Source organism: Jatropha curcas, chromosome 4 (assembly GCF_041381405.1).
Source record: "Jatropha curcas cultivar XTBG-Jc1 chromosome 4, XTBG_Jcur_1.0, whole genome shotgun sequence".
NCBI lineage: Eukaryota > Viridiplantae > Streptophyta > Magnoliopsida > Malpighiales > Euphorbiaceae > Jatropha > Jatropha curcas.
Window position 1 is genome coordinate 1,982,755 of NC_143154.1, and position 21,207 is coordinate 2,003,961.

At 34.0% G+C, this 21,207-nt stretch overlaps 3 protein-coding genes across 7 annotated transcripts; all 3 read right to left on the reverse strand.

Moving 5' to 3' along the window:
• Nucleotides 1-1,169: 1,169 nt before the first annotated feature.
• LOC105629374 (uncharacterized) lies at nt 1,170-13,318 on the reverse strand. Of its 5 annotated transcripts, none has more exons than XM_089720627.1 (7): nt 12,950-13,317; nt 12,630-12,733; nt 11,826-11,907; nt 5,894-11,011; nt 5,540-5,677; nt 4,770-4,851; nt 1,170-3,955 (listed from the first exon to the last, which is right to left on the reverse strand). In XM_089720627.1, the coding sequence occupies exon 7, from the start codon at nt 3,091-3,093 to the stop codon at nt 1,273-1,275; it is 1,821 nt and encodes a 606-aa protein (XP_089576753.1). In that variant the 5' UTR covers nt 3,094-3,955; nt 4,770-4,851; nt 5,540-5,677; nt 5,894-11,011; nt 11,826-11,907; nt 12,630-12,733; nt 12,950-13,317; the 3' UTR covers nt 1,170-1,272. The 5 variants fall into 5 exon arrangements, with proteins under 5 accessions (XP_089576753.1, XP_089576752.1, XP_089576751.1 ...); XM_089720626.1 differs by having other exon boundaries at nt 5,574-5,677; nt 12,596-12,733; XM_089720625.1 differs by having other exon boundaries at nt 12,596-12,733; nt 12,950-13,316.
• Nucleotides 13,319-19,095: 5,777 nt separating this feature from the next.
• LOC149496644 (uncharacterized) lies at nt 19,096-19,575 on the reverse strand. The gene has a single exon (XM_089720398.1). The coding sequence runs from the start codon at nt 19,573-19,575 to the stop codon at nt 19,096-19,098; it is 480 nt and encodes a 159-aa protein (XP_089576524.1).
• A 103-nt stretch (nt 19,576-19,678) lies between these two features.
• Nucleotides 19,679-20,228, reverse strand: LOC149496645 (uncharacterized). Its single transcript, XM_089720399.1, has 2 exons — nt 20,110-20,228; nt 19,679-19,982 (listed from the first exon to the last, which is right to left on the reverse strand). Exons 1-2 carry the CDS (start codon nt 20,226-20,228, stop codon nt 19,679-19,681), a joined length of 423 nt encoding a protein of 140 aa, XP_089576525.1.
• Nucleotides 20,229-21,207: the final 979 nt, after the last annotated feature.

A 21,207-nucleotide genomic window follows, 5' to 3' on the forward strand; every position in this document is an offset into this window, starting at 1 on the left:
CTTCCTTGAAGAAAGTTGCTTCATTTGCAGATCTAATAACCTGTTCTGCTAATAATATTTGCTTTGATAATATGTCCTTGGTTGTGTCTTCCATGGATGATATACTAAGTTAGAGATAGAGAGAGTGATTAATTAGTAGACTACATGTTATCCTTGAGTTTATCAGCATCTACTTGCAATTTGCAATATCGTTTCAGCCAAAGCGGTTTCTTTGAAAGAAAAAACTAGATTTTTTATTAGTTATTTATTTATTTCTGAGGCAAGAGTTATTATATAAGATATTTTTACGCAACCCCAATTAAATACTATTATGCTCAACTTGGAGCCGTTTTCTCTCGTTCTCTCGCGACGAGCTTCCAAAATCCCTTGCTCATGTGACAACTGACAAGTTTCCCCTTTTTTCATCTCTTTATTTTCAGCCCTGATTTGAGATTTCTTTTGTTCTTTTCTTTGTCATTTCAATGGCCAGTTCTAGCAATGCCAACAACAATATGCCAGCCCTTGAGGAGTTTTATGCAGGGCTTAATCTGGAGGAACAGAGACTAGATTGGAAGTGAATGTGGAGCCGGAAGTGGAGGAAGAACAGATTGAGAATCCTCAATGGTGTGTCTGCAGGACGTTTACTCATTGACAAACAGTTAATATCGTTGCCTTGAAGGAAACTATGGCAAAAGTCTGGAGACCAGTTATGGGTTTGATAATCAAAGAACTTGGTAACAATGCATTTGTTTTCAATTTTTTCCATCAAATCAACCATGATAGATTTGTTAACTTCAATCTACTGAAAAGAGAACAGAACTAAACGAAAGTTTTACAAACCAAAACCTCCTTTCAGAATCTTTTAATTGGTAATATATAAATTGATCTAAAATCAGCAGCAATGATTTTTACTGGCACAAGGTTCGTTTGAACACCCTCTATGACATTTGTAAAGCACTTGTTTGATCTCGACAATGATCTGGTCTGTAACATTTTGTTCATGAAAACAAAATGTTAATATTTTTTGAATAGAGCAGAAAAGAAGAGAGATTGAATGAAAGCAAGGATTGTGTTGGTTTCTTCTGATTATTATTATTATTTTTTTTTTGTTCATTATCTGCTTTCTAAATTAAGTCTATCATTAAAGATTTATACTGAGTTTAGACTTTTGAAAGAGCAAGCATTCACAGTAGAAAAGCAGAAACTTATTAAGCATTAATAATTGAGACAGAAGATGAACTTTGTACTCCAGTAGAATGACTAATCACACAACCACAAGCTGCTAAATGTAACTCATCTTGCTTCCGTCAATAAAATGCTCGCAGACCTCAAGAATTGAAAATGCTCTAATTTTGATTTGGCCTCTGGCAGCAGTGAGGGAAATATTTCATCTTGAATGACAAATGGTTGCTTTGATGCCCATTCTAGCACTTTGAGCACTTCATAATGCACAAGCTCTTCGTTGTCCGGGACATGCAAAGTAATGTAGCAGAGGAGCAGCAAAGCTGAGTGTTGAACAATTCGGTCAGCAAAAAAGATGAGTTGGATTAGGTGCTTTGCTCCTCCAGCTTGTATAATTGACTTGGAATGATATTGGTAGAGAATGTTTTCTTTGCAGGCAAATTTTGCAAGCGCCATTAACGCCTCCTTCCAAACCTCCGCATCTCTAATATGGTGTAGAAGATTAACCAATGGACCAATAATCCTTACTTCTGTGACTCGGAATGTCTTTGCTAAATTCCCAATACTCCTGATGGATGGGATTAGAATGTCTATATCTTGATATTCTCTTTGAAGGATTTTAACGAGTTGATCAACAACAATTTTGGAAACAGGTGAACTGTGTCTGAATGTGGTTCTTCTTAGATCGCTATCTTCCTCTACTCTGGCAGTGATCTCCATTAATGACATCGCTGAATGGTATTGAACATCCTTATTTCCTTTGTCTAAGAGAACTATAAAAGACATCAGACCTCTTGTGTCAATGATGGTTCGACATATAGAAGAGTTGCCCTTAAGAAGGTTACAAAGCGCTCTAGCAGCCATTGCTTTCATGTAGGTTTTTGTCTCAGGGTCTTTGTCTTTACCTCTAAAACTTGCACGAGAGAGTAAAACATTCTGCTGCTGAGATTGCTTGGATTTGTCAATATCGCATTCCTCAATTTCGTCATTTGTATTCAAGTGATTCCTTGCCATTACCATGGCAAGAACTGATGTGGCTTTATTTATGACAATAACATTTGGAACATGCTCTTGAACTACCCCAGATGCGAGGTGGTTAATAAGCAGGCGAACTATATTATTCTGGGCAAAAATATCTTGACAGCTGGGATAGTTAGAGACAAGATTTGATATAGCCCAGGCCACCTCAGTTTGAACCTTCATAGTACCTTCTTTGAGTATTTCAACAAACACTTTACAAACACCGGCATCAATAATGTGTTGGACACTTTCTGAGTCAAAGCCTAGAGTCCCAATTGCCTTTGCAGCAATGACTTGTTCTTCTATACTACCTTCTTTCAACAACTTTAACAATGGAACAACCCCTCCTTCCTCTATGATCAGTTTCTTGGTCTGATTAGAATCAAGAGAAAACGTGAGGAGCTCACTCGTCACCTCACACTTATCATCTATTGAACTATTATACAACGCGCCGATACACTCCCAAGTCCAACTGAGGATTGGATCATTAAAGGCAATTGGAGGGAGAGATAAATGTACACCTGTAAGATTGTCGCCGGAAAATAATATGCCATGGAGCCAAGAAACATCTCCTACAGAAGATTGCAATTGGCTTGACACTATTCTGAAATCAGAAGCAGGGATGATAAAAAAGATACGCTTCATAATGCCATTATTGCAGCATTTAAGCACAAGGGAAAGAGCCCTATAGAGTACTTGTTCAGTCTTGTCAATGATTATACGTACTGGCCGCTCATAGAATTGAGAAGATACTTGAGCCACCATTTGTCGCAGAAGCGCTGCCAACTTGCCGGTCTGGGACCTGATCTCATGGAACTCATCCTTGAAGGCCCTTAAATGCTTTGTAGATACTATAACTTCTTCAGCTAATTTGATTGATTTTGCCATTACTTGATTCATGGTTACCGCCATAGATGATCAAACAAGGATTGACAGAGATCTTAAAGGTTTTATGATGAAGAAAAAGATTAGGTGATGGATGTGCAGAGGGGGGCAGACTTGGCTTCTGGACATGTATTTGGAAAGTCAATATATGTTTCTACGAGGAAATTTACATATGATGTAACAAAGACTTTCATTGTCGTTGAAAATTGAAATAATAATAATAATAATAATAATAATAATAATAATAATAATAATAATATTCCTTGGAATGAAATATCCTCTCTCAAACGCTTAAAAAAAGAAACTAAATTAGGGTCAACTCTGCGAAAATATAATTTTTAAAATGCATTTCATGAATTGATTGGGTAAGCCTATCATGAGCCCAAGACAATGGAGCTGTCTATTGAGAAATGAGCCCAATATGAGCCCAAAAGAATGCTCAGAGTATGAGAGCCCCATTTCATTTTACGGCATCGATCGAGTATAGAAAAGAAAGGAAAGTAGAAAAGGCTTTCCTAATTTAGAATTTTTAAATGATTGTAAAACCTTTTTAAACATTTTACTATCTGTATTTGTCACGACCCATTTTCGTGGGCCGGACCGGCACTAGGACCTGGGTGGGCTTAAGGCCCCCGAAGCCCGTAGTAAGCCTAACTTATTCCAATTCGACATTCTACAAATATTTATGGATTCGGGCCCATTAACTTATTATGCATATGCATTCAAAATACAGTTCATATATTTAAAATGGACTTTCATTATTTAATTACAACCCAACTGGAATACAATTGCGGAACTCTACCTTTGTATTTACATCGTTATTTCTATCATTAACAGTCTTCTACAATAAGTGTCTCAACTCCACAAGGCTTTTCTTTCTTTTTATTACCTGGAAAAAAAATAGTAGGCAGGGGTGAGCGCCAAACTCAATGAGTAGGGTTAGATAACCCTCTCACCCCACACAATCACACAGATGCTAAATATTTTTATCTAGTTACCGTTTAATTATATGATCATGCAGTTTGTCACACAAATGGCAATACAACAGCAATCACAAGTATCATCACCTTCATATAATCACATCACGTGGAAATTAGTCAGTGGCACCACCTGAAACCCCAACGAGCCGTCCTCACACATGGCTCGCCCTCTCATACATGTGCACCAGGGAGCCGATCCCCCATACGGCCAACTGGTCTTATCCTCACTGACCAGTCCTCTCATTGTTTTTCCATTTTCTCTCTTTTCTTTTCCATACCAACAGGAGGCAACTCGGTGGTCTCCATCCAATCTAGATCATCAAGTGCTCACAACAGGAGGCCACCCTGCGGGCTACAATCAAATCTAGATTATCAGGTGCGCAACAACAAGAGGCCATCCTGTGGTTCTATATAATCCATATCATCAGGTGCACACGGGGGCGCCGATCTCCCATTTTCCCGGCCGACGGTCACATTTCATATCATATCATATTCAGGATCCATATCACATAGACCGTCCTCACAAACCCATGGTGGCCCACTTCATCCCAATTCCACACAAACAAGGCACAGTATATACACAGCACAAGTAATCACATAATTTATTTAATATCAACAATTAGTGCAGCACAATATGGCAATTCAACAAATTAATGCATGATAGCATTTAGCCGTGAATGCATGAATGCAGGCGGATGATACTAGTTATCTAACACTACTCACAGTTCTTTATTGTCCTTTAAAAGGACTGCCTTTTTAGCCACATGCTTCCAGCTTTTGTCCTCGCATTTTGTATTTTATAAACCTTTAAAATAAATAAGAAAATTCTAAATAAGAATTTTAATTCAAAAACTTATATTTCACATTCGTTTATTTATTTTGGCTACCGGTCATTTAATTCACTTGTTATATACGCATATATATTTAGGTTCTCTCATTTATATAAATAACTATTCTAATTTATAACCTTTAGATAAAATCTCTAATTATTCGGTGAGAAATATTATATAATGATAATTCTAATATTGTATAATATTTCTTAATACTTCAAATTTTTGTCGTCACTACTTCTTAAGAATATAACTAATTTAATTCTTCATTAAGTGTTTTATTAAAAATTCGGCAACATTTTCTCTATAAACTGGACTATCCAAATTTTTCATATTTTCACAAATCCACACACACAGCCCATCCATCGGGCAAATTCATATCCACTAATCTCGTCCGCCATATCCGTCATTTATTCGGTCACTTAATTCACATAATCCATTATAATTAATTGTTCTATAACTATTTATTTGTTAATACCTAAAATTTATTATTAGCTAGGAATATATATATATATTTTTTTGTACCAACCTTATAGTTATACTTAATATTCATAAAATATATTTAACAATATTTAATTCAATTTACTTAAATACTTAATTAAGTTCATTAATTAATTAATTCGGGATTTATTCAAAAATTGCGAATTAAGCTTTAGAGTGTACCGATTGAAAATCAGACGACGGATCCACAACCTACATGAGAAGAGGAAGATTCTGCCTTTTGGTGCCTCACCGGAGTGTCGCCGGCCAGTCGCCGGACCACCGCCGTCGCCACCGTGCACGGTGGCCGGAAATTCAAATCTTCACCAAAATTAACAAACAATATATCATTTTATTCGTTTCGATGAGAGGATCATTAATATGTATTCAAATCAAGGTGGGTACGAACTATTTGGCCGAAAATTGATCGGAAAGGTTCGGTGATACCCATTTTGGGTTTTCCGATTCCGGCTATTTCAGTCGACGAGGAGGCCATCAAATTAAAGAGGAAGAAGAGAGGAGTCATTTGGTACTCACCTTGTGTCCTAGGCTTGCCTGAAACGGCGTGAATCGCCGGAAAAAGGTGTCCGAAACTTCAAGCTCTTCCCCTTCGAAATAGTCACAATTTCAGTTCAAATCTACGCTATAATCTTCTTCCTCGCGTTGAGTAGATGTTTTTAGAGTATTCATTTGCCAAATTCGGTGGCCGGAGGAAGGAGATCAAAGAAGAGGGAGGAGGAGGAGGAGGAGGAGGTCACGCTACTGGAGAAGAAGAAGGAAGAAAAGAAAAGAAAAAGAAAGAAAAAAAGAAAAGAAAGGAAATGGGCCGGTCCGGTTCGATTCGAACCGATTCGGTCCGATTCAGTGATTTGATCTCGTTTCGTTTGGTTTTTTTTTTTTTTTTTTTTTTTTTTCGCTCGGTTTTTCAATTATTCGTGTGGTTTCGACACAGTTAATTAATTTTTAGGTCCGGTTTAATTTATTTAATTATTTAGTTGGGTCATAAAACATCTCTTCAATTAACTTTCTAATAGTACAACAAATAATGATAACAATAAATTAATTTAGGATAATTAGTTTATATCGTAGAGTTCCATTTTATTTCATCGAAATTTCTGAACGTTCTGTTTTTGGGCTTGGGCTCAATTCAAATTTGGGCTCAAGTTAGAAATGCTCGGTCTTCACGACCCATACTATAAAAAAAATTCGGATTTTTGATTTAATAAAAATTCTAAAGTTTTGAAAATAAAAATTCGGGATATTACAATCTCCCCCCCTTAAGACAATTCGTCCTCGAATTGAATCTAGTGGGAAAGAATAAGAATGGATGCATGGAAATTTTAAAGTTATATGAAATTGCTTCCAATACCAAGGAGACAGCTCGCGAGCAAAAATATAAATCGAGGAAACGAAGTGAATGAGGTATTCTGCTTGTATTTCTACCACCAATCATATTTAAACCAAAATTTCGTTCAAGCTATACAATACCACCTAGCTGATACTTATAGGAAGCTTTGTTACTTTAGCCTCTAAACTATCATCGGACAGTTGCTAGAAAATCTTTCTTTAAATAAAAATCTTACAATTAACCGAGCTTTACAACAAAATGCTTAATACTTATATTTTTCCCAAATTAAATTTTATTACACATTTCTTTATGAAAACCAAATACATAATTTGCAAAAAGTAAAACAATTTGAAATTTAATTTGATTTATTTATTTAACATATATTATGACGAAATCTTTGCTTAATCAAAGTCGAAAAACTGTTACTTTAATCCAAGATTTTAAGAAAAATTTTCTTGAAATTTTCATTGTCTACAGGGTTATTCGAGCTCACTCTCAGTTCTTTTATACAAGTTCTATTCTTGTTAAAATACTTTTATCGTACACTAGCGCAATTATTTAAATAGCTTATTTACTATGGACATTCCTGCACTATTAGTTATCTTACTCTATAGGAACCTCCACACTTTCTATTTAATCGTAGTCCCTACGTCTAATCTCATTCCTTATCTTAACATATATCATTAGAAGTTGACTTCCCTAGTACATCTTTTGCTTTTCAATTGTCTATTTCACGTATGTTGCTTACTAATTCATCCTAAGAATATCGAAGCGTACTTTTTAATTATTCCATCTATTATTAATCATCATTTATCTCATTAACAATATTTCATCCAATACCTTTTATTACTTGCCCCTACTATTTACCTTTTACTTCATACCTATCAACATATAAAGTCTTCAATGAAATTTCTTACATCTCGACTTAATGTTGCCTTACCAGTCAAATATTACATCGAATAAATAAGCATTAATCATTCTACTTCCTTTATTAAATTACGCGTCAACTAAATAATTTATTCGTTTCTATATAGAATTTCAATTTCTGCCTTAATTATGAAATAGTAATAAGGCCCTAATTCATCTTCATATTACATAAGTTAATTGTTTAATTTTTTCCATCCAAGTTTTAAAATATAATATCAATTTATCTATCTCAACTTTTCTTATTTAGTCTAACAAGTTATTTCTAACTTCCTTTATTAATATTCTCAATACACATTATATTCCATCCATTTGATTTGTTAGATTCATCATTTAATCCAAAATTCTACTAATGAGTTAACAACGACCGACTAGCTTGACCATTTTATGGGTAACTGGCTATTTAAAAACTTTCAAAATAATTTTCCTTTCCCACTTTTAAAAAAAATATCGGCATGTCACTCACACAAAACTTTGAAATTCTTGTATTCACTTTTATTCATTTCAAAACCAATCTCAATCGTGGTATAAAAATATTTTCATGAAGTTTGAAAATCAATACTCATTGTATTTCTAAAACTTTTTGGTATTTAATAAAAATAAATTGTCTATCTCCACAAGGACAATCCTTAATCATCTAATTTCAGTCTATTGTTACATATTTCATCCCTAATTGATCCTCTTAAACCAAGCATATTCTAATCTTCATCATTACTATTCCTTTCGCTATTTTTAATCTCCCTAATAGACTGGTCCACACCTTAAATTTTTTTCCAAAAGTTATTTTCATTAGTGATTTATTAGTTATATTTATATTTATATTTATCTTATTATTATTATTATTATTATTATTATTATTATTATTATTATTATTTTATCTTTATTCATTTAGTTATTTATTTTAGCATCATTCATTTTTCTTTTTTTTTTTTTTTTTTTTTTTTTTTGCATATTTCTTACATCGAATTTTACTCCTTCCTCAATTTGTTTCTAATTATTTATTCTAGTATTTCATCGTGGATTAATTGACCATATTATCATCATTGACTTTACTACTATTTAGCATCCCCTAATTTTATACAAGTTCTTTAGATTTTTTTTTTTTTTTATTCATTCTAATCTTCCTTTTATCCTCCATATCTTCTTAGTGTACCCAACCTCATTTAAGTCTTATCCGTAAAAGAATTTAATGGTGGGTACATGAATCTATGGCGTGAAACCGTTATTCTACACAAAATTTAATTCCGTCGTAAGGTCATTGTTTCTTGGATTTCTTATTCTAATTTCATCATTATGAGTTATCTTAGACCTTTATCCTCTTCCAAATTTTATTAACTTTTATTTTATTTTTATCTTATTTAGCACCTCGATCTAATTCTGTACTGAATTCTTTAAAGCAGATTTTTATGTAAGTTTTCTTATACTTAACTTAGATTAATAAATAATATTAGTCTTTTCTGCACAACTCTCTGTCAAGATATATCAAATTCCGTTAATTATTAAGTTTTCCTACAGCATTCTTTCCCCATTAATTCCCCATTTGTGATTTAAAGTTACTCATCATCTTCTACATTCCTTTTATTATAAAAGATTCATGAACTTAGTCTAGCCCATTAAGTATCCTACATATGCTAGGAGCTTAATTATATAATATCTAATAAATTTATTACAAACTGAATTTTCACCTCATTTATTATTATTTTTATACCAACTAGCCCTTAGTTCCACATTAGTTCCATAAGTCCATTATCGATTCAATCTAATTGCTCATTTTATTACAATAGATTCATAATTATTTCATGGTTTGTAATTTATTTTTTTATTTTTTTATTTTTATTTTTTATTTTTATTTTATTTTTTTTTTAACCATTAGTCAATATTTCCCATATTAATCAAATTTTTAAATTCAAACTTTTGCCCAATTATTTACTAACCACTTTTTAATTCTATATTAAAACACTCAAATTTTACCCTTCACACTAATTTCTCCAAAGAAAGTTTTTAACATGTAATCACATAATTGATTTACCTTTGTCTTTTATTTTGCTTTAATTACTCCATTTAAATTTTGTATATCGAGATTTGACCAATCAAATACCTTTTATTGTATTTAGACACAACTTATTGTTTTCACGTCTAACTCTTTTTAATTATGCCAATAAGTCTCTATTCTCCTTAATGTTATACTTAAATAATTTACAAATTTTCTCTTTTTACATCCTTGAGTTTAGCCTTGAATAATTGAGAGTTTAATTTATTTGTCTTAGATCCTCTTTTTTTTTTTACCCTTCATGTAATGTAAATTACAATTTTCACTTTTTATTCCCTAACAGTAACAGTTCTAGAATTTAATTTCTATCTTCATTGAAATGTTCATTCTAATTCATATTCTATACCATTTATTATTATTTTATCAATATTAACTTTTGCAAGCCTAATTTAGTCCTCGGGATAGACAATATGATAAAAATTAATCAAACATGCGATCATTATAAGTAATTTAAATTCTAAAATCAAATAAATTTTTGACATGCCGACAAAATAATAAAATCAAACAATTAATTGCAACTTCACAATAAAAACAATTTCCAACAAGCAAAGAATAAAACATTTTTCTCAAATCATAGTTCAAATAAACTCACTTTCTTATTGTCTTTAAAACTCCAAATTTTTTTCTAAACCATTTTAAATAATTTTCGAAGCAGTGTCTCTTGTTGGATCAAGGTGTACTGGGTGATCAGGCCATTACACCAATTTCCAACTGATCCTCTACTTCAAAATTTTATAGAGGGGATTTAGCAAACTCAAATATTTCGTTTATAAATGTCAGTTACCCAGACCTATTTTAATTTCCTATTATTTATGTACCTTTAGTTCTCATCCTAAGTTTGATACAGATTTCCTTCCATCCTCGTGCACGATGCGTCCATCGGCACTAAAATGGAATTCAATCCAGACTACAGCTCCTTTGTTGGTTACGGCCGATCCCAACAGAGGAGTTCTCTATTTAAATTCCTATGTTCCGCAATTGATTCCTAAGTCCCAACTTACGCTCTGATACCAACTTTGTCACGACCCATTTTCGTGGGCCGGACCGGCACTAGGACCTGGGTGGGCTTAAGGCCCCCGAAGCCCGTAGTAAGCCTAACTTATTCCAATTCGACATTCTACAAATATTTATGGATTCGGGCCCATTAACTTATTATGCATATGCATTCAAAATACAGTTCATATATTTAAAATGGACTTTCATTATTTAATTACAACCCAACTGGAATACAATTGCGGAACTCTACCTTTGTATTTACATCGTTATTTCTATCATTAACAGTCTTCTACAATAAGTGTCTCAACTCCACAAGGCTTTTCTTTCTTTTTATTACCTGGAAAAAAAATAGTAGGCAGGGGTGAGCGCCAAACTCAATGAGTAGGGTTAGATAACCCTCTCACCCCACACAATCACACAGATGCTAAATATTTTTATCTAGTTACCGTTTAATTATATGATCATGCAGTTTGTCACACAAATGGCAATACAACAGCAATCACAAGTATCATCACCTTCATATAATCACATCACGTGGAAATTAGTCAGTGGCACCACCTGAAACCCCAACGAGCCGTCCTCACACATGGCTCGCCCTCTCATACATGTGCACCAGGGAGCCGATCCCCCATACGGCCAACTGGTCTTATCCTCACTGACCAGTCCTCTCATTGTTTTTCCATTTTCTCTCTTTTCTTTTCCATACCAACAGGAGGCAACTCGGTGGTCTCCATCCAATCTAGATCATCAAGTGCTCACAACAGGAGGCCACCCTGCGGGCTACAATCAAATCTAGATTATCAGGTGCGCAACAACAAGAGGCCATCCTGTGGTTCTATATAATCCATATCATCAGGTGCACACGGGGGCGCCGATCTCCCATTTTCCCGGCCGACGGTCACATTTCATATCATATCATATTCAGGATCCATATCACATAGACCGTCCTCACAAACCCATGGTGGCCCACTTCATCCCAATTCCACACAAACAAGGCACAGTATATACACAGCACAAGTAATCACATAATTTATTTAATATCAACAATTAGTGCAGCACAATATGGCAATTCAACAAATTAATGCATGATAGCATTTAGCCGTGAATGCATGAATGCAGGCGGATGATACTAGTTATCTAACACTACTCACAGTTCTTTATTGTCCTTTAAAAGGACTGCCTTTTTAGCCACATGCTTCCAGCTTTTGTCCTCGCATTTTGTATTTTATAAACCTTTAAAATAAATAAGAAAATTCTAAATAAGAATTTTAATTCAAAAACTTATATTTCACATTCGTTTATTTATTTTGGCTACCGGTCATTTAATTCACTTGTTATATACGCATATATATTTAGGTTCTCTCATTTATATAAATAACTATTCTAATTTATAACCTTTAGATAAAATCTCTAATTATTCGGTGAGAAATATTATATAATGATAATTCTAATATTGTATAATATTTCTTAATACTTCAAATTTTTGTCGTCACTACTTCTTAAGAATATAACTAATTTAATTCTTCATTAAGTGTTTTATTAAAAATTCGGCAACATTTTCTCTATAAACTGGACTATCCAAATTTTTCATATTTTCACAAATCCACACACACAGCCCATCCATCGGGCAAATTCATATCCACTAATCTCGTCCGCCATATCCGTCATTTATTCGGTCACTTAATTCACATAATCCATTATAATTAATTGTTCTATAACTATTTATTTGTTAATACCTAAAATTTATTATTAGCTAGGAATATATATATATATTTTTTTGTACCAACCTTATAGTTATACTTAATATTCATAAAATATATTTAACAATATTTAATTCAATTTACTTAAATACTTAATTAAGTTCATTAATTAATTAATTCGGGATTTATTCAAAAATTGCGAATTAAGCTTTAGAGTGTACCGATTGAAAATCAGACGACGGATCCACAACCTACATGAGAAGAGGAAGATTCTGCCTTTTGGTGCCTCACCGGAGTGTCGCCGGCCAGTCGCCGGACCACCGCCGTCGCCACCGTGCACGGTGGCCGGAAATTCAAATCTTCACCAAAATTAACAAACAATATATCATTTTATTCGTTTCGATGAGAGGATCATTAATATGTATTCAAATCAAGGTGGGTACGAACTATTTGGCCGAAAATTGATCGGAAAGGTTCGGTGATACCCATTTTGGGTTTTCCGATTCCGGCTATTTCAGTCGACGAGGAGGCCATCAAATTAAAGAGGAAGAAGAGAGGAGTCATTTGGTACTCACCTTGTGTCCTAGGCTTGCCTGAAACGGCGTGAATCGCCGGAAAAAGGTGTCCGAAACTTCAAGCTCTTCCCCTTCGAAATAGTCACAATTTCAGTTCAAATCTACGCTATAATCTTCTTCCTCGCGTTGAGTAGATGTTTTTAGAGTATTCATTTGCCAAATTCGGTGGCCGGAGGAAGGAGATCAAAGAAGAGGGAGGAGGAGGAGGAGGAGGAGGTCACGCTACTGGAGAAGAAGAAGGAAGAAAAGAAAAGAAAAAGAAAGAAAAAAAGAAAAGAAAGGAAATGGGCCGGTCCGGTTCGATTCGAACCGATTCGGTCCGATTCAGTGATTTGATCTCGTTTCGTTTGGTTTTTTTTTTTTTTTTTTTTTTTTTTCGCTCGGTTTTTTCAATTATTCGTGTGGTTTCGACACAGTTAATTAATTTTTAGGTCCGGTTTAATTTATTTAATTATTTAGTTGGGTCATAAAACATCTCTTCAATTAACTTTCTAATAGTACAACAAATAATGATAACAATAAATTAATTTAGGATAATTAGTTTATATCGTAGAGTTCCATTTTATTTCATCGAAATTTCTGAACGTTCTGTTTTTGGGCTTGGGCTCAATTCAAATTTGGGCTCAAGTTAGAAATGCTCGGTCTTCACGACCCATACTATAAAAAAAATTCGGATTTTTGATTTAATAAAAATTCTAAAGTTTTGAAAATAAAAATTCGGGATATTACAGTATTAAAGTTAAATTCTAAAATTCCTTTTTTATTTCAAATTTTATTTAAAAATAATTAAAATTATCATATGAGAAAATATAAAATACTGACATTAATTCTTTAATTGTGATACATAAGGATTTAATATTTGCATTACCAATTCTCCAAGTTGACTGCTTAATTTATTAAGTCGTTTATGCATTTAAATGTTATCTTCTTAATTGTTATATTTGTTGTCATCTTTTGAGATAACAAGTAACCTGCCTTTCAATAATATTTTATTTTCTTCTTTGTCAATTCAATATTTTATTTATTACAATTATCATAATCAAAGAATACAAAAGGGTGAATAACAAATATTATTTTTCATTATATTAATTTATTTATATTTTTCAATTAAATTTAATGGGTACCAGTTATTTATAAGTATTGACCCGCACGATTAGTTTTATTTAATTTCTATTACCTTTGTTTTGTAAATTTTGACACTTTTGAATTTTCACAAGAATTAAGAAAATATTTGAATTATCTTGATTCCAGAAAAAATAAAGATAATTTACTAAATTACCCTCTTATTAATTTCCATAAACAAGAGAGATAAAATTCAGTACAAATATTTAAATAAAGGTAAAATCTTAATAAAATAATTAATGTTGTCTTAATTTTCTAAAAATATCATATAAATGGGCTCAAGAAAAAAAATTCAAAAAGTGTCAAAATATTATTCTTATAAAATAAATTCATAATTTTAGTTTACATGAAAATATTTAGAGAAATGACGGGCGTCGAATCCGCCAAAAATAATTAACCTGCCCTCTTACAAAATAAAACTTGTAAATATGGTGAGAAGGGTCGAACCCTAGGGATTAGCTTTGTCGAAAATAAACCAGAACTGAAAATAAAATTAAAAATAGATATTGAAACGGGGGAATTTAATAATTGAACTAAACGAATTAAAATTAAATCAAAGAAATAAATGCAATAAAATTAAAAATTGAACCTGAACAATTGATAGTAAATTCAGCCAAGGCATACCGCGGTTCGAAGATTTGATTCGAGTGATCATTGATTCAAGATTAATTCCCTAATTCATATTACAGACAAGTTATAGCCAGAAAGAACGTCAACCCAACCAATTCTACCGTAGGAATAGGTTGCTAAGATACGATCTAATAACAACCCCTAATTAACTAGCAATCCTAAGTACGACGAAGGATTTAACTGTTAACCGCTTTAAAATCTAATAGAACCCTGCCCAGATTAACAGAAACTACGAGCATCCATTTAAATCTGATTATATTCTTTATTAATACAACCTAAAAAATTCTACCCAATTAGGTTATATTAATTACTATTGCATCAACCTAACCAAACAATTACGGATTTGATTACGCCGAATAGCTATAGAAATTTCTACCAAACAATATAACGGGCCCTGTTAAATCATTCAATAAAATTTCGCTAGGGGATATATTTTCCCAATAAGTCACAGAAAGAATATAAATGCAATAGAATAAAGAAATTCAATTAAGTTCAATATAATCTCACAATCGAAATCAAACTTCTACCTTGGTTTAGCCTTAACTGAACAGAATGTTTAGCCACACATGGCTATAGAAGAAAACATCATCTAAAGGATTGAAAGTTCGGCAAAAATCTCTCAAAAAAATTCTCTCAAATTCGTCACAACCCCAGGGAGGCAAAAGATGATCCACAAAAAGACCTAATTTCGACTTAAATAGCCCCTAAAAGGTGGGGTCCACTAATACAATAAAAATACCCACTAAAAACTGTGTCTAATATCATCATGTGGCTGTAAAACGTGCTGGAATTAGTTGAAGAAGTTGTGACCAGCCAATAATGTCACAATCAGCCCGCTGGTCTGATTTCCTGCTTAGTCTTGCCCAAGGCTAAGAGCCTAACAGCTTGCATTTGTGTTCCAAAATTCCAGCAGCTCCTTCCTTGCTCCAAAACATTTCAATTGTGCTCCTTTTTGCTTCATTCATATCAAATCCAACTTTTCCTAGCATAAAAACAATAAATCAAGTTAAACCACTCTTTTAAGCACAAAATGACACCAAATCAACACAAATATAACAATAAAAGAAAATTGGATTTGCAAGTTATCAAATTTCCCCACACTTATCCCATGCTTGTCCTCAAGCATGACTTAGAATTCGAAATCTAATCTATATAGGAGACCACAACTTCACAACGAAACTCGATTCAACATATGCAAAAACCGCAAACAACGCAACATCGCAATTGGATACCAAGCTGTCAAAATCATCCCATCATCGTGAACTCAATCGATAAAGGTTACACTAAGAATTCTTAAAACACTCACGCACACATACGAAGCTTGAATCAACAAATGTTTTGTCGAGCAATAATCAAGGCATATAAAATACATTTTCATAGCTTCAAGAAAACAAGATAATGAACAACCATAAGCTCTCCTCGCGGTTCCCTCTCCACTAATGTAGGACAAGTCTCAACTAAGAATCATTAGGTCTTTTATATGGGTTAGGCTAGGGTAATGGTTACAAAAGAAAAGGATAATGTAAGGCTAGAGAATAATAAGAAAATAAGTCTTTCACATTAGGTTCAAAGAGCAATGCACGTTATTAACTTTAATGCTTAGATGGCAACAAATGCAACTTCACAAAACAAAACATAACATTGCAGCCTTTTCCTCTATTTTTCCCTTTTTTTTTTTTTGGCTGCTGTTATTTATTCTCTCTTCCTTTCTTTTTTTTTTCTTTTTTCTATTTCTTTTCTGATTTTCTTTCCCTTTTTTTTTCTAGAATTTTTTTTTTCGACATCACAACGACTAATTACATATAAGTCGCTATGACTATTTATTCCAAAACACAAACATAAACACAAAACAAAAATGCATTCGCACCAAAACTTGAAACTTAAACATGCATGCTCAACAACTACTAAAAAGAGCATTTCCTTGTTCAAAGGTGGTGGGCAAAGAGCTTTTTGGGTTATATGGTTATATTGGGGGTTATGAAAAGAATTTGGAAACACGCATTTAGCATGCTTCGTAGGCTAGAAGGGGTAAAAAGGATGGTAACGTCAAGGTGGGAAAACGTAGAAATTTTTTTTTTTTTTTTTTTAGATCGACCAAAGAATGCCTAGATCATTTCCAAAGTCGAGACTCACCTAGGATTTCGCCTCAAGGGAACGTAGAAGAGAGTTCTAGTGTTCGGAAGCTATCCTAAATATTTTTTTTTTTTTTTTTTTGCTTCGACGATTGCTCTCAAAAACACTTATCAAAAGAGGCCAAGTTTCGAAAACCCGATTTGAGAATTCAAAGTGTAAGCAATTTAAACCAAGATTCACGAGTGCAATGATGGTCAATTTCAAGTTATGGTTTTCGCTCGCTAAGTCTTATCGTCTAGGGCTCTCACAACAGTCAGACCAAGTTTCAAAAGCAAAGTTCTCCTCTCTAGATATCCTATAAATTCTAAATCATGTTTAAAGACACAATTAAGTCCCAGAGTAATCCCAAATGCAGCTCAAAAATAAAAAATTTTACTCAAAATATTCATGGGATAAGTGGTAAATAAAAACTCTAGGAGCATTTTTACAAAACAGTCAAAACCGGTCAAGTTTCATACCAAATATGCACATGGCAGTAGCATATATCCTAATTGAAGCACAAATTCCAGCAAAATTAGCAGTTTCAGCAATAAAATTAAAAATTCAGCAAAAATGGTCACATTCCCCTCCCCACACTTACTCCACACATTGTCCTCAATGTGGACTCAAGGCTTAAAATGTAAATAAAAGGTAAAGTTGAAGGAAACTGCCCTGTTGTGAAGGAAACTGCCCTGTTCTAGCCATTAAGAATATTGCTCTTGCTCATCCTGAAATGCAACTGAAAACACAAAAAACACAACCAAAAGAAAAACAAAAGAACAAAATGCAAACCAATGGTTGTTAGTCTGCAAATGTTATTCAGCTTTCTATCACCTCAAAGATGTTAACCAAGCAAAGAGCCAGCAAAGCAAAATCAGTTCAACTTAATAAACAATTCTGCTCAACTATCAATCAAATTTCTAATACTGAACATGGCAAATTTCTAATCCCACCAACTTCTGCAATTCAATCAATTGGGCTTGATGTTGTACCTATTACTCTCAATACTGAACATGGCATTAAAACAACATAGCAAAATAGGCAAGCAAACTTAGTTCAAACAATGACAACAGATTCTAAGTTTTAAGAGCTCATATTCAGAATACTAATTTTAAACCCAATAAATTGATCCCAAATCGCATTGAACACTGAATTTAGTCAATAAAAGCCTAGAATTAAACCCAACTCATAATATTCAGCAATCGAACTCCACTCAGTTATCAATTCCAACTCCAATTTAAACAAAATTCGAATTATCAACAAGCAAGAAAATTATAAAAACTTCCCCTTCAGCAAGTATTGCAAAGTTAAACAATAAAACCCAATAAAAACTTGCGAAACAACAAAACCCATAAATCATAATGTGCTCAAATAGCTTCAGCCAACAATCTATAATATAGCTAAGTTCTTCCCTAATTCAAATTCAGCAACAATTGATTAACTAAAAAAAAACCCAATTGAAATCAATGACAATGCAGTAAATTGGAGCACAGACACTATCTTAAATCACGATTTCTATTCTAATAGGAAGTAAATTAATACCTGTTGCTGAAGTTGGCACGGAGAGGAATCAGATGAGGAAGGAAGACACTGCTGTTGGGTTTTTGCATCGCGCTGTAGAGTGACGTAGGATTGGGCTAAGGACGAAAAGAAAGTCTGTTTGGGTTTTAGGTCGTCGATCGGAGTGACAAAATTCTTGTCGCCGTTCTTCAGAACTCCTGCCATAGTTCAAGACTCTCAGCCAACGCAGATTTCGTCCAAAGAGCGCCTGTTGCCCCTGTTGCGCCTGCTGCCCCTGTTTGGGTTCTCTTATTCTCTCTTTTGTTTCCCTTTTGTTTCTTTACAGTTGCCGCACAAATATAAGGAGTTGTAATTTTTTTTTTTACCCAATATAATAACAAAGTAGCTGAATAAAAGAAAAAGGAAAAAAAAAAAACTCTAAGTCAAATATACCCTCGTTGCTAAAATGAATAACGCCCTATACTCACCCCAACGAACACAGAAAAATAGAAAATAAAACAACTTTAACCATGCCATTTAAAAAACTCTATAGAAGTTAAACCCAAGAAAAACACAGTGTCCCCAGGTTAGGGACGACACTGTTCATGCAATTTTTGTTGTTTTTTTTTCAAAAAAAATAAATAAATAAAGAAAAAAAATAATAATGAAAATTCAGAGAGAAAAAAAAATATAAAATAAAATGAAACAGAAACTAAATGTTGGGTTGCCCTCCCAGTAAGCGCTTGATTTTAACGTCTCCGGCTTAGACGTTCTTGAGCTAATCAGCTATATTCCCTTGGCTCTTCGAGCCTCAAATTCTCCAATTGAGTAGCTCCAAAACCTTCATAAAATGGTTTCAATCGATGCCCATTCACCTTAAAAATTTTATTGGTCTCTAGACTTTGAATTTCCACTGCACCATGAGCAAAAACATTAGTAACAACAAATGGACCAGTCCATCTGGACCTTAACTTACCAGGAAATAATTTGAGTTTAGAATGAAATAATAGAACTTTTTGACCAACTACAAAGCTCTTCCTGGATATCATGCCATCATGGAAAGCCTTAGTCTTCTCTTTGTATATTCTGGAGCTTTCATAAGCTTCATTACGAATTTCCTCAAGCTCTTGCAATTGTAATTTTCGGTTATCACCAGCTTCACCATACTGCATATTGCAGCGCTGAATAGCCCAAAATGCGCGGTGCTCCAACTCGACAGGCAAATGACATGGTTTGCCATAAACTAAGCGATAAGGTGACATTCCTATCGATGTCTTATACCTGTCCTATAAGCCCATAAAGCGTCGTCCAGCCTGACACTCCAATCTTTTCTATTAGGACTCACAGTTTTTTCCAGTATAGACTTCACTTCCCTATTCGAAACTTCTGCTTGTCCACTTGTCTGCGGGTGTAGGCTGTAGAGACACGATGCGTAATACCATACTTCTTGAACAGATTTTCCATAATCTTGTTACAGAAATGAGTTCCTCGATCACTTATAATTGCTCTTGGAATTCCAAACCGAGAAAAAATATGGCTCTTGACAAAATTCACTACTGTCTTCGCATCATCAGTCCGAGTTGCCTTAGCTTCAACCCATTTGGACACGTATCCACTGCCAACAATATGTAGCTGTTCCCGAATGATGACGGGAATGGCCCCATAAAATCTATACCCCACACATCAAAAATCTCACAAATAAGAATAGAGGTAAGGGGCATCTGATCTCTACGACTCAATTACCTGTCTTCTGGCAATTTTCGCAAGATTTGCAATAAATGTATGAGTCTTTAAACATTGATGGCCAGAAAAGTCCACACTCCAGAATCTTGCGAGCTGTTCGTTGAGGACCAAAATGACCTCCACAAGCTGATGAATGGCAGAATTTCAGAATGGATGGCACTTCCACATCCATAACACATCTTCTAATCACCTAGTCAGAACAAAACTTCCACAAGTATGGATCATCCCAAACAAAATACTTAGCATCTCTCTTGATTTTATCTTTTGCAGCTCTAGTTAAGTTTTCTGGTAAAGTACTTGCAACTAAATAATTCACTATATCAGCATACCATGGAACAACTTTTTGGAAGCTAAAGAGTTGCTCATCCGGAAAATCATCGTCCAATGGTGACGGCTTTTCATTCAAAATCAACCGGCTAAGGTGATCAGCAACAAGATTCTCGGACCCCTTTTTATCTCTTATCTCTATATCAAACTCTTGAAGCAAAAGAATCCAACGAATCAAACGGGGCTTGGAATCCTTCTTCTTTAACAAATACCTCAATGCTGCATGGTCAGAGAAAACTATCACCTTTGTTCCTAACAAATACGACCTGAACTTTTCCAAAGCAAACACTATCGCCAAAAGCTCTTTCTCTGTGGTAGAGTAGTTGCATTGGGCATTGTCCAGTGTTCTTGATGCATAGTATATGACATGAGGATTCTTCTCAATACGCTGTCCAAGAACAGCCCCTACAGCATAGTTACTCGCATCGCACATAATCTCGAAAGGATAGTTCCAATTTGGTGGTTGGACTATTGGAGCAGAAATGAGCTTCTCCTTCAACATATCAAACGCTTTTCTACACTCCTCATCGAACACAAAAGACACATCTTTTTGCAAAAGCTTGCAAAGCGGTTGAGCTATCTTTGAAAAATCCTTAATAAAGCGTCTGTAGAAACCTGCATGGCCAAGGAAAGAACGAATCTCCCGCACACTTGCAGGGTACGGTAAGGATTTAATTACATCAATTTTAGCTTTGTCAACCTCAATGCCTCTTGATGAAACAATGTGTCCTAGAATCAAACCTTGGTCTACCATAAAATGGCATTTTTCATAATTTAGCACTAGGTTTGATTCTATACACCTCTTTAAGACTTTTGTAAGGTTA